General features: G+C 44.0%; 2 protein-coding genes across 15 annotated transcripts in view; one reads left to right on the top strand and one right to left on the bottom strand.

The window, feature by feature from the left end:
• The window catches only part of KMT2C (lysine methyltransferase 2C), a 187,711-nt gene extending 184,395 nt beyond the window's left edge, over positions 1-3,316 (top strand). For all 12 annotated transcript variants that reach the window (XM_050971688.1, XM_050971690.1, XM_050971694.1 and 9 more), the window contains 3 exons: positions 508-581; positions 956-1,064; positions 1,287-3,316. In XM_050971688.1, the coding sequence (XP_050827645.1) occupies positions 508-581; positions 956-1,064; positions 1,287-1,379 (276 nt within the window). In that variant the 3' untranslated portion in view covers positions 1,380-3,316. The remainder of the gene's footprint in view (positions 1-507; positions 582-955; positions 1,065-1,286) is intronic.
• A 2,120-nt stretch (positions 3,317-5,436) lies between these two features.
• Positions 5,437-15,336, bottom strand: part of GALNT11 (polypeptide N-acetylgalactosaminyltransferase 11) — a 45,607-nt gene continuing 35,707 nt past the window's right edge. For all 3 annotated transcript variants that reach the window (XM_009085798.4, XM_018909178.3, XM_018909179.3), the window contains exons 10-12: positions 13,489-13,593; positions 8,753-8,890; positions 5,437-6,228 (exon numbers count right to left, since the gene is read on the bottom strand). In XM_009085798.4, the coding sequence (XP_009084046.1) occupies positions 6,097-6,228; positions 8,753-8,890; positions 13,489-13,593 (375 nt within the window). In that variant the 3' untranslated portion in view covers positions 5,437-6,096. The remainder of the gene's footprint in view (positions 6,229-8,752; positions 8,891-13,488; positions 13,594-15,336) is intronic.

The raw sequence follows: 15,336 nt of genomic DNA, 5'->3' as shown, positions 1-15,336 counted from the left end.
TTGTTTTCTGCTGTGCCATAAATGCAGATAGGCTTAAAATAAAACCAAAGGAGTCTACAGTGGTTGTTATCAGAGTATTCCAGTGTTTAATAAATCTCAGCACCCTGGCCAGGTAGGGAGGACACATTCTCTGTTCCAGAGGACACATGCCAGACATGTCAGGACCTCAGTTTTTAATGAAAACTTCTTAAATTTAAAGCCACTTCCTTTGTGTAACTTGTTGGCATTGTAACAGTTAGTGCCTGTCTGGGAGGCAGTCATACACCCTGGATAAAAGGCAGTAGGAAGCTCTTGGGGAAAACTGAATTATCCAGAGGTTTGTGTTCATGACCCATCATCCCTCACAAACCCATGGGGACCCAGGCAGTATGTGGCAGTGCTTTCCCTCGTGAGCCAGTGGGCAGTGCCTGATCTGGAATGCAGAGTGGAGCTGGCCCATGTTGTTGGCTCATCACTGGCAATGCAGTAAAACCTCACCAGAGTCTTCGTGCCACTTGTGTCTTCCAGAACCGGGGCGTGTACATGTTCCGCATTGACAACGACCACGTCATCGACGCCACCCTAACGGGAGGCCCTGCAAGGTGGGTGGCCCTGGAGGGATCCCTGACCTCCTCCTGGGCATCCCCCATGTTGGCCTGGGGCTGTTGGAGGCTCTGAGTTTGTGGGGTTTATTCTCTGAGCTGGTACATTCAGTCTTCAAACTGTCCCACTGTCTCTTCCATCAGCTTTGCTCATCTTTCAGTTACGTTTCATGGCAGCTGTGAAGAGAGGAATTTTTTTTGATCCTTGATTTTTTTGGACATTTTTTAGGTAAAGAAACAAGTACAGAGTAATGTAATAAATGTGGAAAGGCGCTGAGCCCGTGGAGCTAAGGCCATCCTGAGGTTTGGTTCAGATTTGTCTCAAGGGCTGGGTTTTCCTAAGAGGTTTCATCTGTCCCACTCTCCTTTCCTAGGTACATCAACCATTCGTGTGCACCCAACTGCGTGGCTGAGGTGGTCACTTTTGAGAGAGGACACAAAATTATCATCAGCTCCAGCAGAAGAATCCAGAAGGGGGAGGAGGTAGGGCAGGTTCTTTACAGCCCTCTTGCCACGTGCATCCATTCTGTGATTCCTGGCCAGTGGCACAACTTGTTTGCTCTGGGGGGGAAGTGACATTTCCCTTCCCCTTTCATTTAAAACTGTGCCTGTCCCTTACAGTGCAGCCTCTGCTGCGTTTTGCTGTTTAACCTGTTGTGGCAAATCCCAGCTCTTCCATAACCACTCTTGTGCCTTTCCTTCCAGCTTTGCTATGACTATAAGTTTGATTTTGAAGATGACCAGCACAAGATTCCATGTCACTGTGGAGCTGTAAACTGCCGAAAGTGGATGAACTAGAATGCATTCCTTGCTGTCTTTGAGGGTTGCTTGTCCCTAGGAAGAAGTGATTCACATTTTGATTTTGTCGACGAAAAATTGTTGCCTTTTTAAAGGGGGAAAAAATATCACTTCTGGAAATACAGATTTTTACACAAGTATTTAAAAAGAAAAAAAAAAAAAAGAAAAAAAAAAAAGGAAAAATAACCCACCAACCAACAAGCACCAGAAGCAAGCCGGCAAAATCTGAAGCTGACTTTCCAGACGTGGAGGTGAAACAGAGTTAACAGAATGGTCCAGCACTTTTGTTTTTGAGCTCACTAAGGAGAAACTGTTTAACTTGGGCAAAGAACCGCTGGCTGACCTGCAGGAGGGCAGGTGGCCACTATGAATGTAAGACTGAAATCACCAGCGAAAGGGAGAAGTCCAAAGTGCTGGCCACAGCCTTATTTGATAAAGGGGCAGGCCCTCTAATTAAAGAAAAAAATTTTAAATAAAAGTAGACACCACTGAACAAGGAATGTACTGAAACGACTTCCTTAGGGATAGAGCTAAGGGAAAAAATAACTTGCACTAAAATACATTTAAATACTTGATTCCATGAGTCAGTTTATTGTAGTTTTTGATTTCTGTAAAATAAGAGAACCTTTTTGTATTTATTATTGAATAAGTGAATGAAGCTATTTTTAAAAAGAAAGTTAGAAGAAAGCCAAGCTGCTGCTGTTACCTGCAGAACTAACAAACTCTGTTACTTTGTATAAAAGTGTAAATATTTTGAGAAAAAAAATACAGTATAAAAATAGTTATTGACCAAATGCTACCAGACTCTGCAGCAGTTCGGGTGCTTATTCTCAGCCGTTGATAGGGATGTTACAATATGATCTCATGAACTCACGGACATGCGATTCCCAGTTCGGAATAACCAAAATCTCAATTTAAAGAGAGGGGGTTTTGTATGTTTAAAGCAGTCTCAACTGTGGTCTTATGAGAATTTTTTAAAGTAAACCTTAAGCCTGGTAAAGGCAGTGTATATTACAACTCTGACTTTTGTAGATGTTTGGGTAATTTAGATTAATTTTATTTGTATTATATTGTTGCATCCCTATTTCTTAAGTCAGGTTTTTTTGTGCTTACAATTTGTGATAACTGTGAATAACTGCTAAAACCACCCAAAATAGAGGCTGGACATGGTTTTTATTCTTCAGCAAAAGTAGTAAAGGATTAGGTGACTGTTCAGCCTACAGATTAAATCATGTAAACAGCATAGAATGAGTTGGAGCTTCAGTCTCATGCGATAGCCTTCTTAAAAGGAAAACAAGGATAAAAATTAGGTGTAATGTGCTTGCAGCTGCAGGACTCTGGCAATAGGATTTTGGAAAATGTAATTTAAAGATGTGTTTGTATGGATTGGTTTTGTTTACATTTCTTTAAAAATAAACACTGTTTTGTGTTTGCTTGTAGAAATTTAATCAGCATTTTGAACCAGGTTAGCTTTTTATTTTGTACTTAAAATTCTGGTACTGACACTTCACAGGCTAAATATAAAAAAAAAAATGAAGTTTTTTTTTTTTTTTGTGTGTGCACAATTAAAGTGGACTGTAAACTGTTGGTATATTCAGTAATACAGTTCTGAACTTGTAATGTATATGGCATGATGTATTTTTATCTTACAGAATAAATCAATTGTATATATTTTTCTCTTGATAAATAGCTGTATTAAATTGTTTCTTGAATATTTTTCTTCTCTTGTACAATATTCCAACATCCTACCAGTATTTGTCCTACAGTTTTTTCTGTTCTGTATAATAGTATCTAATGTTGGCAAAAAAAATACAAAAACAACACAAAAAAAATGAATTTTTTGAAGTATACAGAGTGTTATGGGTTTTGGAATTTGTGGAAACAGATTTAGAAGATCAGCATTTACGAATAAAAATATTTTACATCTATAAAGTGCATCCTCCTGTTGTCATTTGAGGTGTCTGGTTTCTGCTTCTTCCAAGATCTGTGTCTGCTTCCACCACTGAGAAATATTTTGCCTTCCCTCTTTTCCAGTGCATCCTAAATTTCACAGTGGGTGCCACATCCTCGTCTCAGCCCATGAGCTGGAACACTGAACAGCCTTCCCCAGTCCCCTCCAGAAAGAGCAAAAAGGACAGAGTGAGGTTAAACCTCCATGTTTACCACCAGAGACATTCCCAGCAAGCTCTCAGAATAGGTCCAAGACTTACCATGGAGCAGTGGGAAGCAGCCAGGCCAGAGCTGTTCCCTGGTGTTACTGATGTGGTGCACTTTGGCTGCTGCAGGATCTGTCTGTCCACAGCCACCACCCACTCCAGGAGCCAGCAAGAAGGAAGTCCTTGACACAGGGACTTAAAAATTCAGCCCCAGACAGAGTTTCCTTCTTTACAAATAATAAATTCTCAGTATGACAGCAGCAAGCTGGGGCCTGTGACAGTGCCTGCCCTGGGATGAGGCTTTTCCTTCTGTGCTTCCTATTCCCCAGAGCCTCGTAGGTCAGCTGGGAGCAGTCACTCAAATACAGGGCAGAACTCTGAATTCCTGCTCACACCAGGCAGCCCAGCTGGGAACAGGCCCCTGGCCCAGGGCTGGGTTTTCCCAGCAGAGATCTCTCACCCTCAGGAGATGGCCTGGCTGTGTGGCTGCACCAGGTCTGTCTGTGGCCAGGAATGCCCTGCAGGACCAACTGACAACATCCCAAACACCATCACCTCCATCTGCTCCTGGAAACCAGCGCCGTTCCCAGTGACAGCAGCCTCCAACTCTCCTCACTGGGAGCAAAAGGTCCAAAATTCTCTGTGGCAACCGACTCAGACTGTAAATAAAGCAAGCTGCTGCTCTCCCTGTTGGAGGATTTGTTTGTGTTTCCTGATTTTTTACTTTTTATAAAAAAAGACAACAAAAAGGCAACAGAAGAAAAGGCCAAGCAAGGCTTCTGCACAATCTGGCTCCCACCACCAATGTCCCAGAGAATTGTCCCCCTGCACACAGCTGGGAGGAGCTGTGCCAACAGTCAGGGTGAACCAGACAGGCATAAAGGAAGCTGCAGCCCATCCTTTCACCCCAGCAAAGACCGGAATTTCACACACAGCAACCACCCAGGTTGCCACTGCTGCCAATGAAAGGGCTCACCTGAGCTGACACCATGTTCCAGCCCTACCCTGCAAGCCCTGCCTGACTGCAGGAGTCACCTGGGAACTGATGGAAAGACTCCAGGTGCCCCTGAGAAAGGCACAGCACAGGCTCAGCTGACCAAGGGGGCTGGGGTTGGTTTTAGAGGCTTTCCTTGGTAGGAAGGAGCATGGCTGGTGTCTTAATTACTCCCATTGTAATGCTTTATCTATCTTGAATAACTTCAGTCCATTGCTTCTGCTTTTTAAACCCTGGTACGTGGTTCTGCAGTGAGCCAGGGGCTCACTCCTTCCAGGACTAGAGGAGGCAAAGCAGCTGCCCTGTGGCCAGGCCACTCTTACCTGCTCCTTTGCATCCTCTGCTTCTCTCCTCCCAGGTGCTGGCCCTGGCAGGTGGGTGAAGGACCAAGCAGAGACTGGCACAATCAAATCTCCTCTCTGCAGAAAGATGTGGGTCTGTAATTATTCTAGCATTACCATTACTTTCTTCACGTTGCCCAAAAGGTCAGGAAGGGGATGCTGGAGTATTTGTGCAGTTGGAGAATGTTTCTGCTGCACAAGGCTGTCCTGGAACTACCAAAATCCAAACTGCACGTTCCCAGGGAAGGCTGTGGCTGTGTGGTGGGAAACAAGGCCAGCAATGGTCCTAAGAAAAAATACACTGGGTAAGAGCAGCTTTTCTCTTCTGCAGGAGCTCCCACACACTGAAGAAGCTGAGGCAGGAAGTCAAAGAAATAGTAAAATAAATGAAAAGAGAGAAGTGGAGTAAAAAAACCCAGTAATTATCTGTCAAGCCTTCAAAGATGCGAAGAAGGGAGAGAGGGAGTGAAAACAAGACCCAAATTGTCTGAACATTAATTTCCATCAGTGTCTAAGTTGGTGCTTTCTGGTCTAACAGCTACAAAGAGTAAGGCCATACAAATTAATAAAAAATGATAGTTTATTTTAAATGCAGCTACTGTCATGAGTCATCAAAATAGACTTTGCAATAGTTACTTTGTTTTAAATATGAGGTGACGAATGACAGCAAAGAACTTAAACTACATGAAATGTCCTGAAATTAAAAGAACTAAATTTAAATATTTCAAATGACAATTATCAGAAGATGAAAGGGAATAAAAATATTTTCCAGAAAAAGTAAAATAATTTTGGCCAGTAATCCCATACTAGAAATGTAAATTATTGAGATACTGCACATGAAATAGTCAAGGAGGACTCCTTTCTGTCATTGTCATTTAGAAGATCCACAGAGCTGAAATCTCACCATTTAAATTACATTGCTCTAATGATTTCTCTTACTTAAAACCAGTCCAATAATAATCCAGGACCATCCAAGGAAGCAATGATGAATTTCACTTCTTGGTGCAGTGGGGCTGCTGCTCTCAGTGTGTGACCAGGGACCAGTGACCACCCGGACCTTCCCATGCTCAGCTCCTCAGGGCAGGGCATTTCCAGCAGGTCCTTCCATGGTTGTGCCAGGTGTAGCAGCCAAGGGCTCCACACAAACCCCTCCAGAATGACTTCAGATTGTGGCTGAAGGGGAACCAGGGCTCAGCTGAACTCTCCTCAGCCACCTCCTGGCTGTCTCAGCTCTCAAAGTGCCACTGCTGAGGAAGGGACCCGTCGCAGATGGCCACGGTCACGTAGCCCTTGTGGCTCAGGGGATCCACCACCTTGAGGCACTGCCCCACGGAGACCTGGTACAGGCGGTTGTTTTTCTAGAGCAGACAAAGACAGATGGGATTTATTTACTGAAATTTCTGTTCCCCATTGTCAAACTGGAGCTGGAAGTGATGCCCAAGGGGAGGGGGTGCTCCTTCTGACAGATGAGCCTTTCAGCAGCCTCCCTGACACTCCAGACCCACAGCAGTAGTGGAGTACAGCACACCCCATAACCACATCCAGACTTGGAAACAAAGGCTCTCACATCCTCACAGGCCCCCAGCTGGGATTTTGTTTATACCACAGTCTTTTAATGAGGTGGAGGGATGATCAAACCCATTCCCCAGCACTCAGCAAAGAGAGAGCCCACTAGGCTGTAGTGGGCACAGACAGGCCATAGAATCCTAGAATGGTTTGGGTTGGGTAGGACCTTAAAGATCATTTATGTCAAACCCTCCTGCCATGGGCAGAGACACCTTCCATTAGACCAGGTTGCTCCAAGCCCATACAACTTTGCCATGAACATTTCTAGGGATGGGGCATCCACAGCTTCTCTGAGCAACCTGTTCCAGCATCACACCACTCTCACAGCGAAGAGTTTCTTCATATCTAACCTAAACTTGCCCTCTGTCAGTTCAAAGCCATTCCCCCTTGTCTTACCTCTCCATGCTCTAGCAACACATCTCTCTCCAGCTCTCCTGTAGCCTCCTTAGGCACTGCTAGGATGCTTTAAGGTCTCCCTGGAGCCCTCACTTCTCCAGGCTGAACAGAAGTCCCTGTTTTGCATCTGACCCTACATTAGCAGTGCCCTTGCCCTCAGCACCCACACATCATGACAGGCCTTGTGCATGGTGGGTGCCCACAGCCAGGGCAAGGCCAAACCCCAGCCAAGAGTGACAAGGAAACAGATCCTATTCTTTTAGAGGACTGTGCCATCTCCTCTACTACCAGCCTGTAGCAGCTGTCTGGAAAGGGCTCTCTGCACAGCCCCAGCAGCTCCCATGGGCAGCCACCTCCTGCTCTCCTGCACAGAGGAAGCAGATCCACAAGAACAGCCATGCCAGGCTCTGCCACTGCCTGTGGCCACAACCACATGCCCAGTGAAGCAAGAGGACACGGTAAGAAAACAAAACACTCTTCCAAAATATCCCCCCAATCCAAGTCTTGTACCACAACTGGCAGTGCTCAGTTACTATGTCCCTGTATCAATGACTCACTCAATGGAGTTCCCCTTGTTCCAAAAGGCTTGATATCTAAAGGGCCCCAGCCAGCTCTCATATTCCTCATGGGAAAGGTGCCCCACACCTTCAATTTGCCTTTCCATGCCCCTCTGAGCCTTCTTCAGGCCTAATTCAGCCTAAGAGGAGGGGACCAGCACACGCAGTACAAACTGCCATGGTGTGCTGACACTTCCCTGCTTCAGTTTCTATCCCCTTCCTAATCAATCCTAGTGTTTGAGTCACTTTCTTTTCTTGTGGATCACTGATGAGCACCAATGTGACCCTGTGCAGATCCACCTCCCACACCCACAGTGGCCATGGCCAGCTCAAAGCCCAAGTGTCACACATGAAGTGCAGATTCTCCAGCCCTGCCACAGGCATCACCAACAGCCACATGCACCCAATGCCAGTGGCCATTCCCTCACTCCTGTACATCCCTGCCTGCTAACAGCAGCTGCAGAGCCTTCAATAACCTCTGCTCAGCAGAAACACTCAGCTCACTGTTCCGACTGTCCCTGGGGGCTGTGACAGTGCTGGTGCCAGTGTCAGACACACACAACCCTGGGCTCACACAGTATCTGCCTCTGTATCTCCACACCATCCTGGGCTGCAACAGGACTTGTGGGACTCCCCTTGGGAACTCGAGCTGCCAACCAGCAGCATGGTAGGAACCTGAGACAGGCTGTGCAGAGCTGTGCTGGAAGCACCACTGGCAGTGCTGGCAGGGCTTTCCCTCCCTTTGTTCAACCATGTTGGGGCTACAAACTCTCAGCTAGGCTGATGGTATATGAGGGACAGCCTCTGAGTGAATACCCAGGAGACAAATTCCATGTGTGAGCAGCACTGGCTCAGTTTTGTGGAATGGGCCACTTCTGGCTTAACAATTCAACTAATGAGATCAATTGCAGGGCAGAAGCAACTGCTCTGCCCTGTGCTTCTTCAAGCACTAAGCAGGAATCACCACATGGACTCCTCCTGTCTCCCAGGCCTGCAAACATAACACAACAAAGCTCTGGGGTGCATTTTGTTCTCTCTGGCATATTCCAGATGAGCCACAGTGCTGTGGGTGGCTGTGACTGGCAAAAGAAAGGCTCAGTGGAGCTGCAGAAACCTTTCTTTGTTGCAAAGGGCCTGCATGTCACAGAGCACAGCAAAAGTCTTATTGAGACTGAAATGCGGCCATCAAAGCAACTTCTGTACAGGCTGCCTGAACCATGGGCTGGGCCTGGTACAGTGCAACTGCCTTGGTACATCTGAGGTTTGGTCACAATATAACTCAGCCCTGATGTCCTGTTAGTGTTACTGTCCCTGACTGAGACACTGATTACATGTAATGTGCCATATGGGACTCTCCCCTTACCCCAAATGTCCACTGCTGGGAGCCACCGGAGCCGTGGCACTTCATGAGACGAGGGGGATCGGACGAGCGAGTTTCAGAGACATCCAAGCAAAGCAGATTGTTTAAAATCAGCTCATGATCCTCGTTATAAATCCAGACCTGCAAGAGAAGATAGAAAGACATTTATTGCAATTTTCAGGGCAGTTTCCCTGAGTCTTTTGTTGACCTACAGAGGAGATGCTTCAACATGTGGATGTCAGAGATGGGACATGCAGTGAGTGGTGAGAATTGAATGCAGTCCCTTCCCTGGGTCCACCTGCATGAAGCAGGATTGCACTGGTTCATATTTGCAGCTTCAACTGCAATTGGTTTCCTGAATTTACATGACAGAAGAGTTTCTCTGTGATCACACTGAAAAAACCAACTGTCAGTTCCAACAAGCAGCAAGGACACACTCAAGCTGCCTCTTGTCTGTCCTCTCCCATATGCTGCTTGAACAGAGCAGGTAATTTTTGTTCTTGGCACAGAAATGTGTCAGGCACCTTCAGTTGCTGCCATTCATGCCCAAACCCTGCTGGCTCTCAGCAAGGCACATCTGGCACAGCTGGACATTCAGGGAAGCAGGAACAGCAGCCTGGTCCAGCTGCAGGAGCTGCTGGTTCTCCCTCCCTTGGCCAAGATCACATCTGTGGAAGAACTGGAGTTCTCATAAGCAACAGGAGAGTCTGAATCCCAAGCCAGAAACCAAAACAATTAAGGAACTTGGGGGTTTTCACCTCAAAATATCCTGGGTTACAGAGGGGTAAAGAAAAGAGATATAAATGGAAAGTGTAGCCCTGCAGTGCAGTGAAGATCCTGGGAGCATCTGGCTCAGCACCCAATGACAGCTATTCCCAATGCACAGTGCAGCCCTGGCACTCACAGGGCAGCTGGACAGCACTCCCCAGCCTCTGGGATGCTGGGCAAGGCAACTCCCTTCCTCCTGTCATGGGAAACAAGAGGAGCTGAGCCCGCCATACCTGTCCCTGAAGTACCTACAGACACACAAAGCTCTTGTGGTGTGCTCCTGTTCCAGCCCTGCTCCCATTTCTCAGCTCAGTGCTGCACTTGCCATGCCCACTGTGTAATTTATTTTTTTCCATTAAGTCTGCATGAGTTTCACAGTCAGAATATGGCATATCAAACTCTAGGCAGAAAAGTCAGGCACATAAATTTTGCTTTGTCTCTTTTTTTGGCCTATGAAACTAAAAGCAGCCTTCTGGGGGGTGTTGGGATTTGGGACACAGCCTCAGTTAGACAGCATGACTGGAAAGCACACAGTTCATTATCACAGTGACTATTATAACACAAGGGAGGCCTCCTTGGAAGAAATGCAGAGATCACATTAAAAATTGCCCCAACCTCAGGCATTTTATGCCTTCTAAAATAGTCTTTTCTGTTTAAAGCCTGCCATGAAAAAGAAAGCATGGCAACATTAAAGAGGGAGGATAGAATGGAGAAATGGCAGGACTTGCCAGAGAGAATTACTATTGAAAGAACAATGATGGAGCCAAGTCCAAACAAGAGATGAACTGGTAAGAGTGGAGAGAGAAGACTGCAGTGACACAGGGAACAGATCTTCAATCAAAAGCTGAGTAATGGCAAAGAACACAAGGCAGTGGTTAAATCCAGTGTGATACTTCTCCAGAAAGGCTTACACAAGACAGCCAAAATTAATTTCAAACTAATTATAAGTTTAGTGTAGAAAACAAAGGAAGAGGAAAAATAGGCCCAAATTTGGTTCCAAATCCAGATTAGAGTATCACTATGAATTTGCAGATTATTAACAGATTCAAGCACCAGGAAAGCAAAGCCCCATGAGGTTTCTGTGTTACATAATTGCAAGCCTTAGCATACTCCAAAAATTATTAACTAATTTTCTGCTGAAGACTGAAAGGATAATGTTCAGCTCTTGTTGCTAAAGGCTGTCAGGAGCAACAGCCCCATATAGGAAAGAAACTCCTGGCAGGCAGCACAGTATCTAAAGTCTGTAAGCTGAAAAGTGCCTTCCCAGGATTTATGTCTCATTTCTGAGAGCTCTCTTCTTTTATCCACCTATGTATTTTCTTAAAAAAAAAAAAACAAAACCAAAACAAAAAAAAAAAAAAAAAAAAAAAAAAAAAAAAAAAAAAAAAACAAAAAAACAAAAACAAAAAAAAAAAAAAACAACACCCCAAACCCAACCACAACCATTATAAAAATCTAATCTATTAAAAATAAGAGGCAACAGAGGTGCAGGATATTTTCGACCTGTATGCACTTCCTAACTAGAAGAGTTAGGAGATCATCACTGTGAAGACTTTGGTTTCTAAAACTGGGTTTGTGTCCAGTTCCCAGAATTATCCCAGACTGTTTCTACTACAGTTAATGGAGCACCCTAGTTTTCATTGTAACTTACAGACATAATTTTTAATATATTTTCTAGATACAAAAACCACTTCCCCTATTATTTTCTTTCTATAGCAAAAATATGAGCTCAATGTCAGTCATGTCAAGCCTGAGAAAACAGGACAGTGTGGTGTGCTTGACTAATTTTCAACTCTACTTAATGATGATCATCTAAGTCAACTACAATGAAAAGGCTTGCCCATAATGCTGATATAATTGAAAGCTAAAGAATACCTGTTTTTTCTTTTAAATCCAAGTTAAATGAGAATTTGAAATTCCTTAGCAGCCATGAAGGCTAGAGAAAACAAAGCAAGCATAAACCAAAGGTCAAACAGAATTGCTTTTAAGGCCAGTCCCATGACTTTAGAGAAGCTGGTCAACTCTCACATGAATTCACCAGACCAAGCACAGGCCTTTTTCCTAGGACAAAGGCATAAACCAGATAATTCTAGGGGAAAACCAGCTGAAAATGCCAACAAGCTGAGTGAAACTACAGTTAAAAGCTTCCAACAGTCAGGATGTTTCTTGCTATTTTTATAAGAAGCTGCTAAATAAATGTCATCTTTCTCTACATTGTTCTCACATATCTATAGCAAGATTGTTCAAGAGGTTATGACAGCAAGTTGGCTGAATGCACTCATGGGATTTATTAGGAGAACAAAATAAGTGTAATAGCAGAAAAACAGTGTTGGTTGACATACTTGGTTGGAGAACAAAATCATTGTGAAAGAAGACAGCACAGCCAGTTTTTTTAATGAGAAATAATTGCTAAATTTATCACTAGTAAACCAGATTCATGAGAAAAGCAGCCAAAGATCAACAATCAGAGCACAGATTTATTTTTCTCAGTACCAAAGGGATACCTGAAATTTGCTCTCCTGGATTAAAAAAAAAAAAAAAAAAATCAAAAAAAAGTTTTTTGTGGAAAATCAACACAGTTTTTCCTTCATGCATGTGGCACTTCATGATGAGAAATATTGCAGCAAGGAGAAGGGAAGCATAAATGTGTGGACATCATGCCCAGGCTCTCTCACCCAAAGACAGAATTGCTCAGAATTGCATCTTTGGCACTGCAAATGTGCAATCACTTGGTGGTGATGGTGCCCATCAGTCAGTGTTACACTCACACAGCCTCTATATTTACAAGACTCACTGCCTGTCCTATGGCTAACAGAACAGTTCAAATAGGAAAAATTCTCATGCCAGCTTTAATTAATCCACCCTTAACACAGAACTGGCAATTTGGTCACAGCGATGATTTCTCAGTGCTCCAGAGGTGAAGGATGTACTTGCTCCTGACAACTGGACCTGGAGGCCACGTGTCAAGAGCCAGCCACACTTATCCAGAGAACTGCAAACACTCCTCTGTCTTCTTCTGTCACACTCAGACGGTGAGGCCACAATAGGAGGCACAAAGTCCCATTAGGTGACAAAGCACACAGCATTTTGCTGGGACTATCACAAATCACTCTGCCTCCACTGCTGCAGTTTCCATACCCTGAAAACTGTTGCCTGTGTCATACAGCATCAAGTTAGTCCAGCACAACCCACCTTTACTAAAGCTATGCTGCTTTACATCCCATGCTCCATTTATTCGGTGTCTTTGATTACTTTTCTCTTTAGATTCAACCTAGCTTTTAGAATTGGGTCCCATGGGCTCCTAAATCATAAAGTTCTCAGAATAGTTCTTAGCTATGTAAGCCTTTATGACATTAGCTGAAGATCTCTCTGTCCTGGAGACTTTTTATCCAAGTCCTGAATTTCTGTCACCTGCAAGAAGTGAAACAGCAAAGGCCTCATGTAGTGATCCAAAAATTCTCATTAGGTTTTCACATCTATCCCTAATTAATCCCAAGATCAGCAATTCACCTGTAGCCAAAGAATCTTCTGAATTCCTTTTATTTAACAAGAAATCATTCATTTATCCCAAACTGCAGCCACTCCAGCAGCAGAGGACTGGTTGTGCAGTACACAAACACCAGGAGGGCAGGAAAGGGCTGCTTTAAATTCCAGTAAAAGGAACCAACTGAAAGAGCTGCTACAAATTCTGAAGTGCCAATCAGTGGATTATGAACCCATCAGGAGCCACTTTAGGGCAGCCTCCAGCCAAATAGAGAGATTCATGCCATAGAGACAGGAGATCATAACATCCAACACTCAGCATTAGTAGGAGATCCACACTGCCCTTGGCCAACCCCATGGTTTGAATGACCCTCTGTAAAGCAGCCTGTCCTGAGATGAGATGTCACACCAGGGCACTTTGCCAGCAGGAAAACTTATTGGTCATTTTAAAGACATTAATTAATTCAATATAATTGGGAATCCCATACCTGGTTCTGATCGTTGTAGTCACATTCCCGAACCACCACCAGGCCTCCTTTCTGACTTGGGTGGCCCTGGGCAACCAGGCATTTGTTGGTTTGGAGGTGATACAGCTATGAAAGGAAAACGGTTTGATAGTTAGAGTGAAAAACAGCCCTAGATCCTTAGTGTGCTCAAAAAAACTCAGCCAACACTTCCAGTAATTAAAAAAATCTTGCCTTTTAAAATGCCATTCTGTTTTTTCAGATAATTTGGAAAAAAAACTGCACTGAACAGTTCCAAGTTGCTTTCTAATTACAATATTTCTCTCTCTGGTACAAGTGCAGTACACACATACTGGCTCTACTCTGTCAAGGTTCTTTGCCCACTTCACTCTCCATGGAAGTCTAAGGCCCCATAAATTCTGCTCAGGAGTACTGACTGTACTGTATAAAATGCATTTTACTACAGTTTAGCTTAAACATAAGTCATCTCCTACAGCCTCTCTTCATGGAACAGGACCACCTCCCCGAGAAAGGAGAAGGAATTACTGAAATAAAAACAACTTCAGAGATTTATGTTGTTTGCAAATTGATTTTCAAGAGCATTTACATAACTGAAAAGCCACTCTTATCAGCTATGGTATTTTACTGATGGATCAGGGAGAGAGAGAACATTTTACAAGCACCTAAATGCTATTTTTGCTCTAATGCCCTACCTAGTCTGATTTAGGGGAATGGTGTATCAGAGCACTGAATTCAGGTCAGAAGCCTGTCCTGTGATGCACAACTGCAAGCACCTACCATCAAAGCAAACAAGGAGGCTCTCAGCAAGCTGGCAGTCTCTCCTGATTTGAACAATGATGCCCACCCTAAGAGACATCCAAGACATTTTCTGCTATACCATGTTTAGATTGTTCTATTTCAAGAACCAAAAAATCATTAAGATCTTGATGTATCCCCACAGAGGTCTCAGGGAGACAAAACACCTCTAGTTCTGTCTTTAAATTACACACATGCTCTGAACTGACTGCTGGCCAGCAGATGACTTTTTTCAGCCTGATTATTTTTCTTCCCCTGAAGTGGTGGGGATCAGGCTCTGCAGGCAACAAACACTGCCTGCACACTATGAGCTGAGAGATGGCAGGGCCTCAGATCTGACACCCACATTAAAAATACTTATTTCCAGTCTGGAGCTGGATGTAGAGGAAAAAAGAATCTGCTGTCCTGAACTCCAGGCCAGGCTGAATAACTAGCCAGCTGAACTTTATTATGAAGACATCCATAGCAGTCTTGGCATTGCTATTGACTCTACAAATTTTTAGAAACCAAAATACACTTCCAGTAATAAAAGGAACAAACTGTTCGATCACATGATAGCAAAAATTAGCACAAATACCAAATAATATTTTTCACTAAACACCATTTCTGGAAATAGCTGTCCCAAGGCACAACAACAATTGCCTTGAGTGTACCATGCTTCTCCTGTTCCCCACACACATCTAAAACAAATTACACAAAACATTTTAAGTAACATTTCCTCACACCCCAGATCTAGTACAGATCTCATTTTCATCATTCCTCACTCAACAGAAGGTTTTGAAACCATGGACTACATGAGTTTTGAATGATTTTTGTCTTTTTTTTTTATTGGCCACGATGGCCAGCATTGGATATCACTGGTAACAGCTGCAACCATTTGTGATCATTACATTTCTTCCCAGCTGTCAAACCACCACTTATCCGTGGCCCAATTAGTTTGTGAGAATAAACTGAGATTTGGAGTGATTCCTCCCAAATCCTAAAGAGTCTGGCACACAGTGGTGACATTGGCTGATCATTCTGTTCCTTGCAGGCATCTGGAAATAGTTTATACAG

Source organism: Serinus canaria, chromosome 2 (genome assembly GCF_022539315.1).
Source record: "Serinus canaria isolate serCan28SL12 chromosome 2, serCan2020, whole genome shotgun sequence".
NCBI classification, from domain to species: domain Eukaryota; kingdom Metazoa; phylum Chordata; class Aves; order Passeriformes; family Fringillidae; genus Serinus; species Serinus canaria.
Note: the sequence above shows the minus strand (reverse complement) of the source record. Positions and strands in the feature narration are given on the sequence as shown.